The 15,551-nt window shown below is 38.2% G+C and overlaps 1 protein-coding gene across 3 annotated transcripts in view; it reads left to right on the forward strand.

Moving 5' to 3' along the window:
• Positions 1–15,551, forward strand: part of Col4a3 (collagen type IV alpha 3 chain) — a 132,540-nt gene that overhangs the window by 100,792 nt on the left and 16,197 nt on the right. For all 3 annotated transcript variants that reach the window (XM_078018115.1, XM_013359116.4, XM_040267927.2), the window contains 12 exons: positions 676–826; positions 1,177–1,290; positions 2,359–2,526; positions 3,856–3,945; positions 4,286–4,420; positions 8,936–9,034; positions 10,156–10,245; positions 10,554–10,693; positions 12,660–12,786; positions 13,909–13,989; positions 14,394–14,492; positions 14,966–15,013. In XM_078018115.1, the coding sequence (XP_077874241.1) occupies positions 676–826; positions 1,177–1,290; positions 2,359–2,526; positions 3,856–3,945; positions 4,286–4,420; positions 8,936–9,034; positions 10,156–10,245; positions 10,554–10,693; positions 12,660–12,786; positions 13,909–13,989; positions 14,394–14,492; positions 14,966–15,013 (1,342 nt within the window). The remainder of the gene's footprint in view (positions 1–675; positions 827–1,176; positions 1,291–2,358; positions 2,527–3,855; positions 3,946–4,285; positions 4,421–8,935; positions 9,035–10,155; positions 10,246–10,553; positions 10,694–12,659; positions 12,787–13,908; positions 13,990–14,393; positions 14,493–14,965; positions 15,014–15,551) is intronic.

Raw genomic sequence — 15,551 nt, forward strand, 5'->3', positions numbered from 1 at the left:
CAGTAGGGATGCCCCCCGTTAGCCAGGAGGCTCTGGATGTAGAAATTATCAGTATATTGAGGATGATGAAGATATCAAATATTTTAAGTGTCTCTGGACCATCTTTCCTTAGAAGGTATTTGAACTGGGTACAATGCCACATGCCTGTAACCCCAGCAGCTTGAGAGGCTGAGGCAGGAGGATCACAAGTTCAAAGCCAGCCTTACTTTGTGAGGCACTAAACAACCCAGTGAGACCCTGTCTCTAAATAAAATATAAAAAAGTGCTGGGGATGTGGCTCAGTGCTTAAGTACCCCTGGATTCAACCACGGTATGAAAAAAAAAAAAAAAAAGATATTTGAAGGAAGGTTTGCCTCTATTTCTTCCTTAATGTCTTCATGAACATTGAAAGTACATAAAATGGGAGAACCCTAGGAAAAAGTGTGGGTAGCTATGAGAAAATTTAGCAAAAGTGGAGCTATCCAACTCAGTCCTCTTAAAGAAGCATAATTTTACAGCAAAGTCAGCAGCTAGAGTGGAAAAGGGAGAATTGATTGGACAGCGGTGGCTGTGCAAACAGACGTGGAGCCTCCCAAAGAGGGGTTATTTTCAAGTGAAGAGCCTCAAAGACTAGCCTGTAGCAATGAGGATTTGGAAGCATTCTGCAGCAAAACTAACATAATTTCTGTGCTATAGGGAGAACCAGCACTAGCCAGGCCTGGAGAACCGGGAAAACCAGGTTTTCCAGGAGAAAGAGGCAATTCTGGGGAAAATGGAGAAATTGGACTCCCTGGACTTCCAGGTCTCCCTGGAATTCCAGGAAAAGAAGGGCTTGATGGACCACGAGGTACAATAGCAAGTGTGATTACTTTTCTCCACTGTGAGCTCGACTAAAATGCAGCCAGCTGAATGTGTAGGTGCTTTAGCAATGAAGACTCCTTCTCAAAATAACTTCTAGTTCAATGAATAGAATCTATGAGGCCTAATTATTTTCCCACTCAACATGGCTGCCCTGCCTTTCTTCCTCCTTTTCTTCCGCCTCCCTTTCTTCTCTTCTTTTTTAGAGTCTCCTCTAGAAAAGGTACACTAAAGTACTAAATATAGGCTGAAGGGGGAGGGGGTTATAGAACAATGACTGGAGTAGCAACCTGGACCTTGAGTTATGGCAATTGAATTTCCCCCTGGATTCTTTTTCAGGAGATCCAGGGCATCCTGGGCCACCTGGAGATAAAGGACCTCCAGGAAGGTGCCTAGAGGGCCCCAGAGGAGCCCAAGGACTTCCAGGCTTAAATGGATTGCAAGGGCAACCAGGTAGGAGGAAGACCTCCAAACCAGAATGGAGGCAGGCGGTGACAGGGACCACTGGCTCTGCTCTTAGCTGTTTAACGTGGGAATTGCCCAGCAACAAATCCTGGCTGCTGTTCAGTGAGAAATGCTATTTTAGAAACATAAACTTTACTGTTATAGGTTTGTTGCACATAGCAGTGTACACCACCAATAGAAGAAGAGACCTGAATTTAATACAGCTAGTTAGTTTGTATCTTTTATGTAAGAAAATATGAATACCAAAGACAGATAGATAAATAGGTAGCTAGATAGATAATTTGCATATGTATCTACATAATACACTCTCAGGCAGCATTTTAGTTTTGATACTTCCATAAGTATATTCAAGTGGTGAATTTCTTTTTGTTGAAATAGAGAAAATTATGCAAAGATTCTAGTTTAACAAGTTGTAAGCTAAAATGTGTAGTTGATTGTTTTACAAGCAACATAAAAGAAAGGGCATGCAAATAAATCTAAATGGTGCAAGCTATTTGTTCCAGATAATATGGAAAACTTTCTCTATTTTTTAGCTCCTCTCATCCAAATCTGGTGACTGTCTCTGGGAAAAATGCTTTAGAACTCAGTTAATGTCTATGGGCTAGTGTACTGCTCATACATTCATATAAATAAGGTATTGGCCAAGACCTTAATTGTTAGAGTGGCACTGTTGTTTCCATTGACAGCATCCATTGACTCTCCTCCTCATGAGTGGCTCTGTATGTCTTGTGTAAGTGTAAAATGGAGCCACATTCACCTGAATGTGCCACTGGACTAGGAGATAGATGTAAATATTATACTTCTATTTCTGGATGAATTATTGAAACAGAAGATGTTAGAGCCAGAGTGAAATCTTAGAAATTTTATCTTGCAAAAGGGAGACATTACACACACACACACACACACACACACACACACACACACACACACACACACAAATGTGCAGTTTACCTAGAATCATAGGTAAATATCTGCAGCCACAAAATATTTCTAAGTTTGATGGGGAAAGCATGTTTGCTAACTCACCCATGCATGTGTGCATTTATTTATGTATAGGCAGAAGAGGTGTGACAGGGCCAAAAGGGGACCCAGGAATTCCAGGCTTGGATAGGTCAGGATTCCCTGGAGAACCTGGACCACCAGGAAAGCCAGGTCATCGAGGTGAGATGGGACCACCTGGTCACAAAGGATATCCAGGAACTCCAGGATTTTCAGGACCACCAGGTATTGTGTAGTGTGTGTGTGTGTTTGCACACCTGCACGGGCTTTCGGTTTTCTTCTTACATCTTCCTTCACATTTTCCCCTTAATGTGGTTCTGTAAACTGGTATAGGCTTGTGCCTCTATGCTTTTCTTTCAGTTAGTGAAAGTCATTTATTCTGAATGATTTTTTAAGGTCAAGGAGCAGGGAAACGATAGTAGTAGGAAAATCACATTTCTTAATTGCCCAGGATCTGGCTATTTTTGCTCTATAATTCATTTAATATACCACTATAATATACTTATTAGTATTTTTTAAAGATTGTTACATTTATATTTACTTGGGATATTGGTTTGTTGTTTTATTCATTTATTTATTTTTTTTGCAATGCTTCGATCTGGTTTTGGTATCAGGTCAATGTTGGCCTTATAGAACTAGCCAGGAAGTGTTTCACCCTCTTGTATTTTCTGGATGACTTTGTGAAGAATTGCTATTCTGGAAGACTTTGTGAAGAATTGCTATTCCTTAAACATTTGGTGGAATTCATGAGAAAAGGCATTCGGGTCTGGGCTGTGCTTTGTGGAAAGCTTTATATTAGCCATTAAGTCTTGTTTATTATGAGTCTACTTGAACGTTCTATTTCTTCTTGATACAGTTTTAGTAATCTGTATTTCTCTAGGAATTTGTCCATTTTATCTAAGTTACTTAATTTGTTGCCATAGAGTTATAATATTTCTTTATTAACCTTTTTATTTCATGGCAACTTTTATAATTCACATATTTGGGAAGAATGGTCTGTTTCCACATGGCATAAGGACTTCACTGATCTTCCCTCCAGAAGGAAGCCCAGGATATTAACTTAAGCACACCATTTACTGACCCATCTTCTAAACAATTAAATGATCTTTTTTACCTCATCCAAGTAGAAGTCATCGGTAGCAAATTTCATTTATAGTTGAAAACAGATTATATTCAAGTTTTAGAGTGTTCCATCCTTCTACCTCCTAACCAATAGCTTTCTATTATATCCCTTTATTTCATGTTTTTCCATAATACTTGTATCTAGGTAAACTTAGTTTTTCAATGTGCTTATCATTGCTTCCTACTTTGAGAAGGAGAATTTACAAGCTGATGTATCTTCAGTGCTGGCATGTGAAAGTAGCCCAATAATATGAATAAAAGAATCGTTTTTAAGTTATTATCCTGGACTCCTATCTGGAGGGGAGATCAGTGAAGTCCCTGCTATTCCTTCAACTCCCAATATCTGTTTCTAAGCGTGATTTATTTTACAGAATACTTTGTTTTCCCTATTCTCTACAACATGTGCAACCTTGTGTCAATTTGCTTCCACAGGTGGAAGGGGCATGGTTGGGTTGATGGGCCATCCTGGAGCCACTGGCCCTCCTGGGCCTCCTGGGAACCCAGGCATGCAGGGGCAGAAGGGTGAGTGTCCAGATCTCAGGAGGTATGGGCTGCATTCATTTATTCAGCAACAAAATAAACTACACTTCATTCTTTCGGGAGAAAATAGTTAAGAGAAAAATATGTCTGACCTTCCTGGTTTCTGTGTTCCTTTGTCCCATTTGAATGGAACCCTGGTTTTTCCCTGCAGGCTTATACCTTATACTACTCCCCTCCTGTGGCTTCCAGTCTGGGGGAACTTTTGAATTCTCAGCTCTGTTAATCTTTTTTCATTCTCTTTTATTGCAAGTCCTGTTAACTTTGAATCCCTGTGAATTACTTAAAGAATGAAGGATTTGATGTTGTTACTCTTGTCTGTTAGGTAGCCTTGGAATTCCAGGAATAAAGGGTGAGAGAGGACCCCCAGGAGCCAGAGGGGAGCAAGGAGATAAAGGAAATCCAGGTCCTTCTCAAATAGTCCATTTAAAGGGAGACAAGGGAGAACCCGGGCCCAAAGGTAAGGAATTTTCTACATTTAGAATCAGAACATTAGAGTTGATGGTGGGACTAAAACACTATCCAGGCAAATCCCTGTAGTTGACAATTGAGGATAATGAGGGTACTTTAGGTTCTTTTTCTTTCTTTTATTTGGGGGTGGGGGTGGTGTGTATTATTGGGGATTGAACATAGGGGTTTTATCCACTGAGCTATATCTCCAGTCCTTTTTTATATTTTGTTTTGAGATAGCATCTCACCAAGCTACTTAAGGCCTCACCAAGTTACTGAGACTTGCTTTGAACTTATGATCCTCCTGCCTTAGCCTCCAGAACCACTGGGATTATAGGCATGTGGCACCACTTCCAGCGCAGGATAGATTTTTCTGACTGCATCTAAAATCTTCTTCTCATGCTTAGAATTCCTTAGAGAATAATACTAAGAAGAAAGTATCCTATGAAAAATTAACCCTTTAGAAATACTGTTAATTGTAAGGTATGACTATTAGGCTAAAATTTAAGTCTGTTCAAATTATTTCAAGTTATTTGAATGCTTCTCATGGCAGTTTTTGTCATGTGATTAATACAAGCAATACAAAACCAAATTTTAAAGAGGCCTCCCTTGCAATCCCCTTGGCTAATTCCCCCCCCCCAACTGATGCATCTTAATGACACAGTATGGGGGGGTTTCTGCATGGCTCTTAACAAAATACAATCCCAGCTTTAGAAAAACAGAGAACTGCTGGGTAAAATGTTACCTTTGCAGATCAAACTTTCATAGCAATGAAGGAATGAGATAAAATGTGTTTGCAGTTGCACAGCATGTCATGCTTTGAGAAATTTATAATGAATTTTGAGAAGTAAGATCACATTCAACAAATATTTATATGCTTGGCAAATGTAGTCCAAGAGATTTGCTTTTAAAATTCTGCACAAGGTGCTGCAGACCATGCTAGAAAGACTGAACAATTCTTTCCAGAGTTAGGGAAGACTTCCTGAAAGTGACATCTGACAAGCTCTTAAGAATGATTGAAAAGAGAGAGAGAGAGAGAGAGAGAGTGATTGAATACAACTTATTTGCCGAATGAAAAAATAATCATTGGGAAAAATCTTATCAAAAGTTTTTGGATTTTTGTACCCCACAGTGCTTAACCATTTAACTATATTCCTAGCCCTTTTTATTCTTATTTTGAGACAAGGTCTCGCTAAATTTCTTAGAGCCTCACTAAATTGCTGAGGCTGGCCTTGGACTTGCTCTTCTTTTGCCTCAGCCTCAGGAGTCACTGGGATTACAGGTGTGCACCATCACACCCTGCAGAAGTTGGTTTTTGTTTATTTATTTATTTATTTATTTATTGCACAAAGGAAAGCTAGGAAACAAAAGCCTTTTGTGTAATTCCCATTCAATCTGCTGCTGGAGAGATCTTTTACTTCTAGAGCAAACAAAAGATTGTATACTATGGAATAGAAGGTAAGATGAGTTTCATAAGACTGTGCTAGGTCTGGCTTAATCAAGATGTAAAATAAAGAAAAAATACCAGCACAAATTTCCAGTCCTCACTAACTATCTGCATAGACACAACTTTACTATTTTACATTGTTTGGAGAGTGTTACAAACATTTTTGAAAAAAAAATATGAATAGCATATCTGTGTCTACATAAACCAAAATTTGGTTCTCACAGCCTAAATATACAATAAATACTAATTTATGCTAAAATATTCCTTTTGTAAAATATAGAGGAACACATGCTATTTCTATGCTTCTAACAAAATTCTACAATTTACTCACACAAATTACAGTATGTGTCAAAGCTCTGAGTGTTTTGAATGAATAATAAGGAGCACAGATTGAACAACAAAAATGAAACAAATGATCTGGGACTCTCTAAGTCTAAGTGTGATCCATTTATAAAAATTTGAATTTCTGACACAAAGGCATCCACCGCAGATGTGGAAGAGATATCAAGGTCACAAATGAGCTGTTGTAGTCTTCTCCTGGAGGAGTCTGCATGGGAAACTTAGGCACATGTATGAAAGATTATAAATAATACAATAATGCAAATTAGTACTCTTCTGTTGTTTAACAAAGATCTATGTAGCAAGTACTATTCTGAATTTTTCAAATATTGGCTCGTTTACTCTCACAACAACCCTAGGAGGAGATACTATAATTTCCGTCATCCCATTTTTCAGATGCGAAGTAGGTCAAGTTACTTGCTAATGCCACTCTGACAGGAAGTAGCAGCAATGGGCCTCATGCTGTTGTGACTGATTGGAAAGGCCATACTTGGCCTCCCCTCAGTGCCACTGGGTACCCTCATAGGGAACCCTGTGATTGTTGAAAGAAGCAGAAAACACTGCAACTAGATTAGTTGGATAAATCTCTATGAGAGGGTATTTAAATTGTGAGTGAAATTCAGATGAGCTTATGAGTTTGTGCTTGTATAATTATGTTAAAATGAACCCCAATATTATGTATAATTATAATGCACTAGCAAAAAGAGGAAGAAGAAAAAGAAGAGGAGGAGGAGTGTGAGGAAGAAGGAGAAAGAGAAAAAGAAAGAAAAAAAAGGAAGGAAGGAAGGAAGGAAGAAAGAAAAGAAGGAAGGAAGGAAAGAGAAAAGGAAATCTTTCCAAGGTTCTCCTGGCTTTAAGAATTGACTTGAGGGCTGGGGTTGTGGCTTAGCGGTAGACTGCTCACCTAGCATATTCGAGGCCCTGGGTTTGATCCTCAACACCACATATAAATAAATAAATGTTAAAAAAAAAAAAAAGAATCGACTTCAGCCTGGCACGTTTGTGCATACCTATAATCCCAGATAATTGTGAGACTGAAGCAGGAGGACAGATGTTTCAGACCAGCCTGGGCAACTTAGTGAGACATTGCCTCAAAAAAAAAAAAAAAAAAAAAAAAAAAAGAAAGAAAGAAAAAGGCTGGGGGAGGGAGGAGAGAGGAGGTATAGTCAGATGACTCAGTGGTAGGGCAACCCTAGGTTCAAGTTTTGATCCCTAATACTGAAAAAAAAAGTGGGGGATTCAAACTCTTTAGCCCTGCATACAAGTATTTTGACCATTTGCCCTTTGCCTATCTCTCCAACCACATGACATTTATGTGCTCAAGAATTATTTTTCAACAATTAAAAAAATTTTAATATCTACAGAGTAAGCATTTTTTAATGTCCTGAATACGCAGAGGTGACCAAAGCCAACTTGGTCTTCTATCATGGAGACACTTATTGTTTAGTGGGGAATTCCATAGAAGGGTCTGTAAATATCTGTACAAGCTAAGTAGCAAATATCTGAGGCTTTGTGGACCACATACAGTCCCTGTTGTATACTCATCTTTGATTTTGCTTATGTTTATTGTTTTGTTTTTATATCCCTTTAACAATGTGAAAACAATCCATAGCTCTCAAGTCTCACAAAATCAAGCCAGATTTGGCCTGCGGGCTGAAGGAAATGAACACACTAAACAATATGTATTCATAGATTGTGATAAATAACACAAGTAAAAAAAATAAAGGTGCAAAAACAAAACAATCTACCCCCTGCCACTTACCACTCCTCTGCACATGCTGTGTTCTTGCCTTGGAATCCTGTCTCATTCTGTGCTTTCTCCACCCAATTAGCTCTTATTCCAACTTCAAGATTGAATTAAAAAGCAGTCCTTCTTCCAGAAATTCTTCTCTGTGGCATTTAGTGCCCAACTCTATTTCAGAACTTATCTCACTGGTGGTAATTTCTTGTTTAGCTGGCCATCTTCCCAACTACACACAAAAAACTTGGGAAAGGGAGCCTGATTTATTTTTATTTCTAGTGTTCATCACAAGACCTGTCTATTACTTACATGCTTAATCCATATGTGAATGAATAAATAAGTTCATAAGCAGGCCAACAGCCAAGGGAAGAAAATTTGCTTGAGAAAAAGTGCAAAGCCAAATCATGCAGACTAACTGCCCCATCCAGTGAGACAAGTTTAAAATGTACTCTGTAGGTAATAAAAGAGATTCAATGAGTGTTAATGGGCAGGAGCATTATATGATCAAACCTGTAATCTCAGGAAGAGTAGAATAGTAGCCTGGAAAGTTCATGAGCATAGAACTGGGTTCAAACCCCTATGTTGTCACTGATTGACACTCTGATTTCAGGTAGGGCTTTTGACTTACCTAATACTTACAAAATAATATTAAAAATGTTTTGAAAGTAAAATTGTTTATATAAGAATTGTGTGGTAGATAATGTTCTGCTTTACTATAAAAAATGAAGAGAGAGTTAAGCAAGCATTTTAAATATTTAAATATTATGATTATTGTTAGTGCACACTGAGAGCTAGCACCTGCCAGTCACTGTGCTGGTGCTGTACATACATTATCTCACTTAATCCTCTTCTAAAAAGGACACAGACCCTCTTGTGTCTATGCTCTTAATCAACATGCCAGGTTATAGTAGAATAATATCCCAGCAGTTTAAACCAGGATGTGGATGAGTCTGATAAAATTCTAACCAGTTCTTTTAATATCTGGTTTCTAACTTTAGGGTTCGCAGGATATCCAGGTGAGAAAGGAAACAGAGGTATTCCAGGGTTTCCAGGTTTAAAAGGCCATGAAGGACCACCTGGACCACCGGGACCACCAGGTATTACTGATGCTCCAATAGAAATATCATGTTTCAAATCTTCCTAGCTCTACATATAATAAAATGTGCTTCTATAATTACTGGATAGAGGATGAAGCCTGCTTCAATAGTGTTCCAGCAGAAGTTTGCTTCTAGATTAGACCAAAAGGAAGTGTTTTATAGTTGGCATGTATTAACTAAAAAATATTAAACTATACATAGTTTCATTTTCTACTCAAAATTTTATTTTGAAATGGCTGATCTCTATTATAAATGATAAATTTTCATAGTATCTTATATCAAAGATGAAAATTATTGCTCTAGAGGTTTTCAGATTTGCCCTCTCTTTTTAATTGAGTTTGCAAAGTTGTGTTTCTTGTTTCATTTTGTTCTTTGTTGGTGTGATTTTGGAGATTGACCCCAGGGGCACTTTACAACTAAGCTACATTCTAAGCCCTTTCTGCTTTTTAATTTCAGACAGGGTCTTGCTAAGTTGCCCAGGCTGGCCTCAAACTCTTGCTTGAATTAGAGATGTGTGCCATCATGACTAGCTGCAAAGTAATTTTTTAAACTATTAAAGTGGTCCTTCATTCTCCAACCACTCCAGTAACAAAAATGTTACAAGGCAACAAAACTTCAGTATGCAATTAGAAATACCCTTTTCTACTGGTGTTGGTTCCAGAATGACTTTGATGTTTGAAATCTGGACCTGCTGATGAGAATGTCACGTTCTCTAGTTTCACAAGTTTTGACTCCCCTGGCCTTTATCAGAAAGCTAAATAGGAAGCTGGGTGTGGTAGCACATGCCTATAATTATAGCAGCTCAGGAGGCTGAGGCAGGAGGATCATGAGTTCAAAGCCAGCCTCAGCAATTTATCAAGACCCTAAGCAACTCAGTGAGACTCTGTCTCTAAATAAAATTTTTAAAAAGGGGGGCTGAGGATGTGGATTAGTGGTTAAGAGCCCCTAAGTTCCATCCCTAAGACAAAAGAAAAAAAATTTTAAAAGAGAGCTAAACAGGAACTTATACCAGCTGGACCTACTATTCTGGATTTTTTATTCATGCAAGTAGCAGATATTTATTGAGTACCTACTATGCCCAGGAACTATGCAGGGCATATTACTCTTCCTTTGTTCTTAAGGGCCTCAGGGAGATCCAGGAAGCCCTGGGAATCCTGGAGATCCAGGACCACGTGGTGCACCAGGAAGCATGGGGAACATGGGTGTGCCAGGTAATACATAAGTTCCTTGAGCTGACAACAGGTCATACTTCTAGATTTTCTATGCTACATATTGTCCTACTTTTCCACTTAGAAGAATGCTCATATAAAATAAGTAGATTTTCTTTTAGACACAGGTATTGTGTGCAACATGAATGAGAACAAAATAAATATTTACATCATACAAAATTACATATCATAACTACCTGATGTATTCATGATTCTGAAAAACCAGCTTTTGGGAAATGGGCACTTTACATGAAGTTTGAAAGTAGAACTCCATATTTACCTGTTTTACCTGATATGATTCTTAATTTCAGGTTCTAAAGGAAAAAGAGGAACTTCAGGACTTCCAGGTCTAGCTGGAAGACCAGGCTTCCCAGGTACTCATGGTCGACAAGGAGATAAGGGAGAACCAGGTTACTCAAAAGACACAAGGCCAGGACCACCAGGACCAAAGGTACATAGGGCACTGAAATAATTATGAATGGGGCGGGGGAAACCCAAAGAAATATTAAAAAGCATCCAGATTCAATGTGGGCAGAGAAAATTAAAAATATTATTACTTTAAGGCAGTTAACTAGATCTTTAAAAATACAACTTCCACAACTGAGGATGCCTATCAGTCAGTTGTCTGGTTCAGAAATCCTGTTTCAGCCACTGTCCCTGCAATTTAAGTGTGCTCCCAGAAGGAGGCAGTGATGATAGGCCCACACTACCTGACGGGGCAGGGTTTTTTTCTGTTGTGATATAAAGTGGCTAGTCTCTACCATGGACTCATCTCACACAGACTTAGAAATCTTATAATCAAGAACACATGTCTTAGTAAGATATCACAAAAGATACAAAATAAAGTAAGTCAGAAGTATTATTAAAGGGCAAATGGAAACCTAAGATACATACATTTATCTTTCTTGTTGATAAAGTGTATTTTCATTTTATTACGCAGAGCAAATTTTTATTTTGTCTTAATGTTCTTGTGCTTGTGTCTGTCAAATCTAGGTTGGAGGTCAAAGCTCTTGATTGTGTGTTGTATGAAGCAGCAACCAAATGTTTCAGGAGGCTTTGGCTGCTTTTTCAAGATTTACTTTCTACCAACTTTTCTGTCTACTATAGTTATACTAACGGCCAGAGCTAGACAATTATGACACAACCAATAGAAATTTTCATAAGTAGGGGTTTTTAACATGGGTTCCTTGGACCCCTAGAGGAATCTATGGAATCTCAAGAAACACACTCACCTCCTGAAATTGAATACAAACTGTTTGAATGCAAATTTTTGTATGGAAGAGCCCATATTTCATCAGATGTTCAAGAATATACAACTCCAAAACATAAAAGCTATTACTTAGGGAATCTTCTCCCTCTCTTTTGAGCCAACAAAATACTACTTTTCTTAAAATTTTTGTATTTTCTAGTAGTAATTGCCAAAACAAGAAAGAAAAATTTTAGATCCTTCATGGATCCAGGAAAATAACCCCTTATGGATTGGAACACAAATTTCCTTTTCCCTTTCTATTTAGACTGGATTCTTGGGAATCCAGGAAAAGTCTCCTTCCACTGAGGAATTTTTCTTAGTGAGGAATTCTACTTGACCTTTATTCACATTCAGTTAATTAGTAGTTTCATTTAGATTTAAGATTTAATTGGTAACCATCAGAACCATTTTTTAGAACTTTGTATAAGCTGGTTTTATGATATTAGCAAGAAATAGAGTAATTTATATTACTATATATTTTAATTAGCTACAGTAGAATATATTTTAATTAGCTACAGTAGAAATTTTACAAGTCACCATCAAACCCATATGTTTTGATTTATCATAAGACTAAAATATAGATGTAATGACTATTAAATCATTGAGAGTATTTTTTGCATATTGAATCTGTTGCCTAGTAATAGTAAGACACATATCCTTTTGTTAGCTATTTCTTTCTTACCTCAGTCAGTCATCAAAATTTATAATTATAAATCTGTTGATTATTTAACATTCATCTCCCCACTGGTGTCTGATGCTCCATGAAGACAGGACTGTATGTACCATGTATGGATATGAGATGGTATCCATACATGATTCGTACAGATCATCACATGCTGGTAAGAGGCAACTTCAAGGGTCTGCAGCCTGTGTCATCACAAAAGTCCCATGTGAAGAAGGACCCAGGCTTGGCTTACTATTCAGTTGTTGCTATTTTGAAATGAATTATTAAAAAAAAAGAGAGAGAGAGATCGAGAACTACATTTTTATTTAGCATTGCACCCTATAAACCATGTCGCCCACCTGTTCCAGCACCTTTCATGGTACTGGCCTATAGCAGAGAACTTAATATGAATTGATGAATGAATGAATGAATGAAGTTTATTCTTAATCCTAATCACATATCCTGCTTATATGAGAATTTTAAAGGTGTTTGACTGAATTTAAGGGGGATCCAGGATTGCCAGGTGACGTGGGAAAGAAAGGAGAAAGAGGGGCCCCTGGCCCACCTGGACGATCAGGGCCTGCTGGACCTGAGGGAGCCCCTGGAAGTCCAGGAGATCCTGGCCACCCAGGTGAGCTTTGGCTTTAGGGTTCTGAAAGTTGGAAGCATACATGTAGTAACATTAGCCTCCTGGAGTATTCTTTGTAAACTCTGCTTACATGCTACAATTGTTTTTATTCAACATGGACCTTGAAATTCTAAGACATAAGAAACAGTGAATTAATCAAAAGGAGTCTATTTTTACTGTGTGGGAAACTAAAATCTAAAAACATACTCCTGTAGGCAAAACTTCTGAAATGCTACCTCAACAAATTCTGCCTAAAGATATGAAATGTTATTTACCTGCACGATCTTATAATGTTTGGAGGAGTTTACAAATGTCCACAACAGATACTCCAGACGGGATGGCTTAAGCAACAGAAATTTTTTTTCTGAGGGTCCTCAAGTTCAGAAGGCAGAGATCAAGGTGCAGGAAGAGTTGGTATCTTCTGAGACCTCACTGCTTGGCTCATTCTTCTCCTGTCTTCCCTCTGGTTGTCCAGGTCCTAAACTCCTCTTACATAGACACTACTCAACTGGTATCTCCAGTGGATTAGGACCCTCACTAGTGACCTCATTTCTACTTAATTTTTAAAACTCGTTCTCTAAATATAGTGACATCCTGAGGTACTGCAGGTTAGGGCTTCACATGAATATGAGGACAACACAATTCAACTCCTAACACATTGCTCTGATCCTTTTGTTCTGATATATTTCTGGGTTGAACAGTGGATTGCTTTCTTATTAGCTTGCAGTTTAGATTTGTTTTTATTGTGTTTTATTGAAAACAATTGTTTGAACTATTGGATTGCAGCTTTAGGTCTTTAAGACAGCATTTAAACTATCTGTTGGAACTCTACAAGTTTCAACATATTTGCAGCTAACTACAATGAAAACAGCACTTCAGATATTGAGTGGTCCATGTGGTTGGTATACATGTGCTTTTTAAAATGGTTTGACACATCTCTGCTGTGGTCCCTGGGAGAATAGCAGCCAAGACAAAAGCTTGAAGGGACCTGTCACCAGAGATTCCTTGAGGCCAGCTGGAGCACAGATGACTTCAAGAAGTGACCTTTTCAGGCACTGTTGTAAGCATTTGTAAACATTTATCTTTCTATGTTTGCTTTTCCTTCCCATCTCTCTTCATTCCTAGGAAAGCCAGGTCCTGATGGTGATTTGGGACTTAAAGGAATCAAAGGTTTCCCAGGCCGACCAGGAATAAAAGGCCCTCCAGGTTTCATTTTTGTACTTATTCTGCCCCTTTTCTTGAGGGAAGCACATTTTCTACTGAGGTTGGAATCTCTGTACACTTACTGCTCTTCTAGAAGGTAGTTCTAGTTACTTGGCACCAAGACAAAAACTATGTAGTGAAAATGGAGTTAGACGTTTCTACTTCTCTAATTCTGATTCACATATCTGCCCATGTAAGCATCCCAACAGTCGCTTCTGTGATAATAGTAATCTGGGCATGCTTTTCACTATTGTCCTAGCTTTCACATAACTAGAGCTCTGAAAATTTAGCACTTTTAACAAAATTCTGCATATTTTCCTAGTATTCACACTGGTAAGAAATAAGTCCTCTCTTCAAATGCCATGGTTTTTATTTTGGTTTATTAATTTGCTTTTTTTTTTTTTCAGGTCTTCCAGGATTCCCAGGACCTCCTGGACCAATGGGTGTAAGAGGTAACCAAGGACACGATGGGATTCCTGGTCCAGCTGGAGAAAAAGGAGAAACAGGTACAACTTACTCATTTTTCCCCTTGAATTTGGTACCGGGAATTGAACCCAGGGGTGCTATACCATTGAGTTAAATCCCCAGTCCTTTCTACTTCTAATTTCCAGGCAAGGTCCTGTTAAGTTGCTGGGCTGGCCTTAAACTTGCAATCCCCCTGCCTCAGATTCCCTAGTAGTTGGGATTACAGGTGTGTGCCACCACAACCCAGCCTTGATCATTAACTTTGATCCACTAATTTTATTTTGGATAGAATCATTAGGAACATTTTAATCCTTCATTGCTCTAAAGATTTTTTTCTCTGATAGAATGGATGTTTTCTAACATGTTCTTGGTGTGTGATAACTAAATTTCATTCATATATACGTGTGTGTAATTATATATATATATGATATACACACAACTTACACACATATATACTCATATTTATAAATAATGAAATTAACCAAATATTAAATGTCAAACTCATCTCTTTCAGGCTTGCTGGGGGCCCATCCAGGCCCAAGAGGGAACCCTGGTGCTCCAGGTAAGCAGTTCTTTCCTCACCTAAAGAAGCACATTTCCCAAAGACAGAATCCAGTTTGATTTACTTGCTATATTAAATAAACTTAACCTAGTGAATTAAAGAAGTCTTTCAATGGCAATATAACATATTAATAGTATTAATATTCAATTAAATGTTCACTATCATTAACACAAAGTGAATGGATTAGAAACTGTGATCCAATTTTGGAATTTCCTTCTTTTTTGGGGGGGGGTTGTACCCAGGATTGAACCCCAGGGGCATTTAACCACTGAGCCACATCCCCAGCTCTATTTTATATTTCATTTAGAGACAGGGTTTCACTGAGTTGCTTAGGGTCTCGTTAAGATGCTAAGGTTGGCTTTGAACTCGGGATCCTCCCATCTCAGCCTCCTAAGCCACTAATTTCCTTCTATGAAATTCTGTTTTCAAAAAGAATTCTTATGTCTTTGCCTTTTTGCTAATATGATTTCCATGTGTCCTCAGAGAAGGATGCAGGTAGAATTGCTGGCTTCTCAATGAGCATCCCTCCCTGGGGCTC

This window comes from Ictidomys tridecemlineatus, chromosome 7 (genome assembly GCF_052094955.1).
Source record: "Ictidomys tridecemlineatus isolate mIctTri1 chromosome 7, mIctTri1.hap1, whole genome shotgun sequence".
In the NCBI taxonomy this organism is placed as follows: domain Eukaryota; kingdom Metazoa; phylum Chordata; class Mammalia; order Rodentia; family Sciuridae; genus Ictidomys; species Ictidomys tridecemlineatus.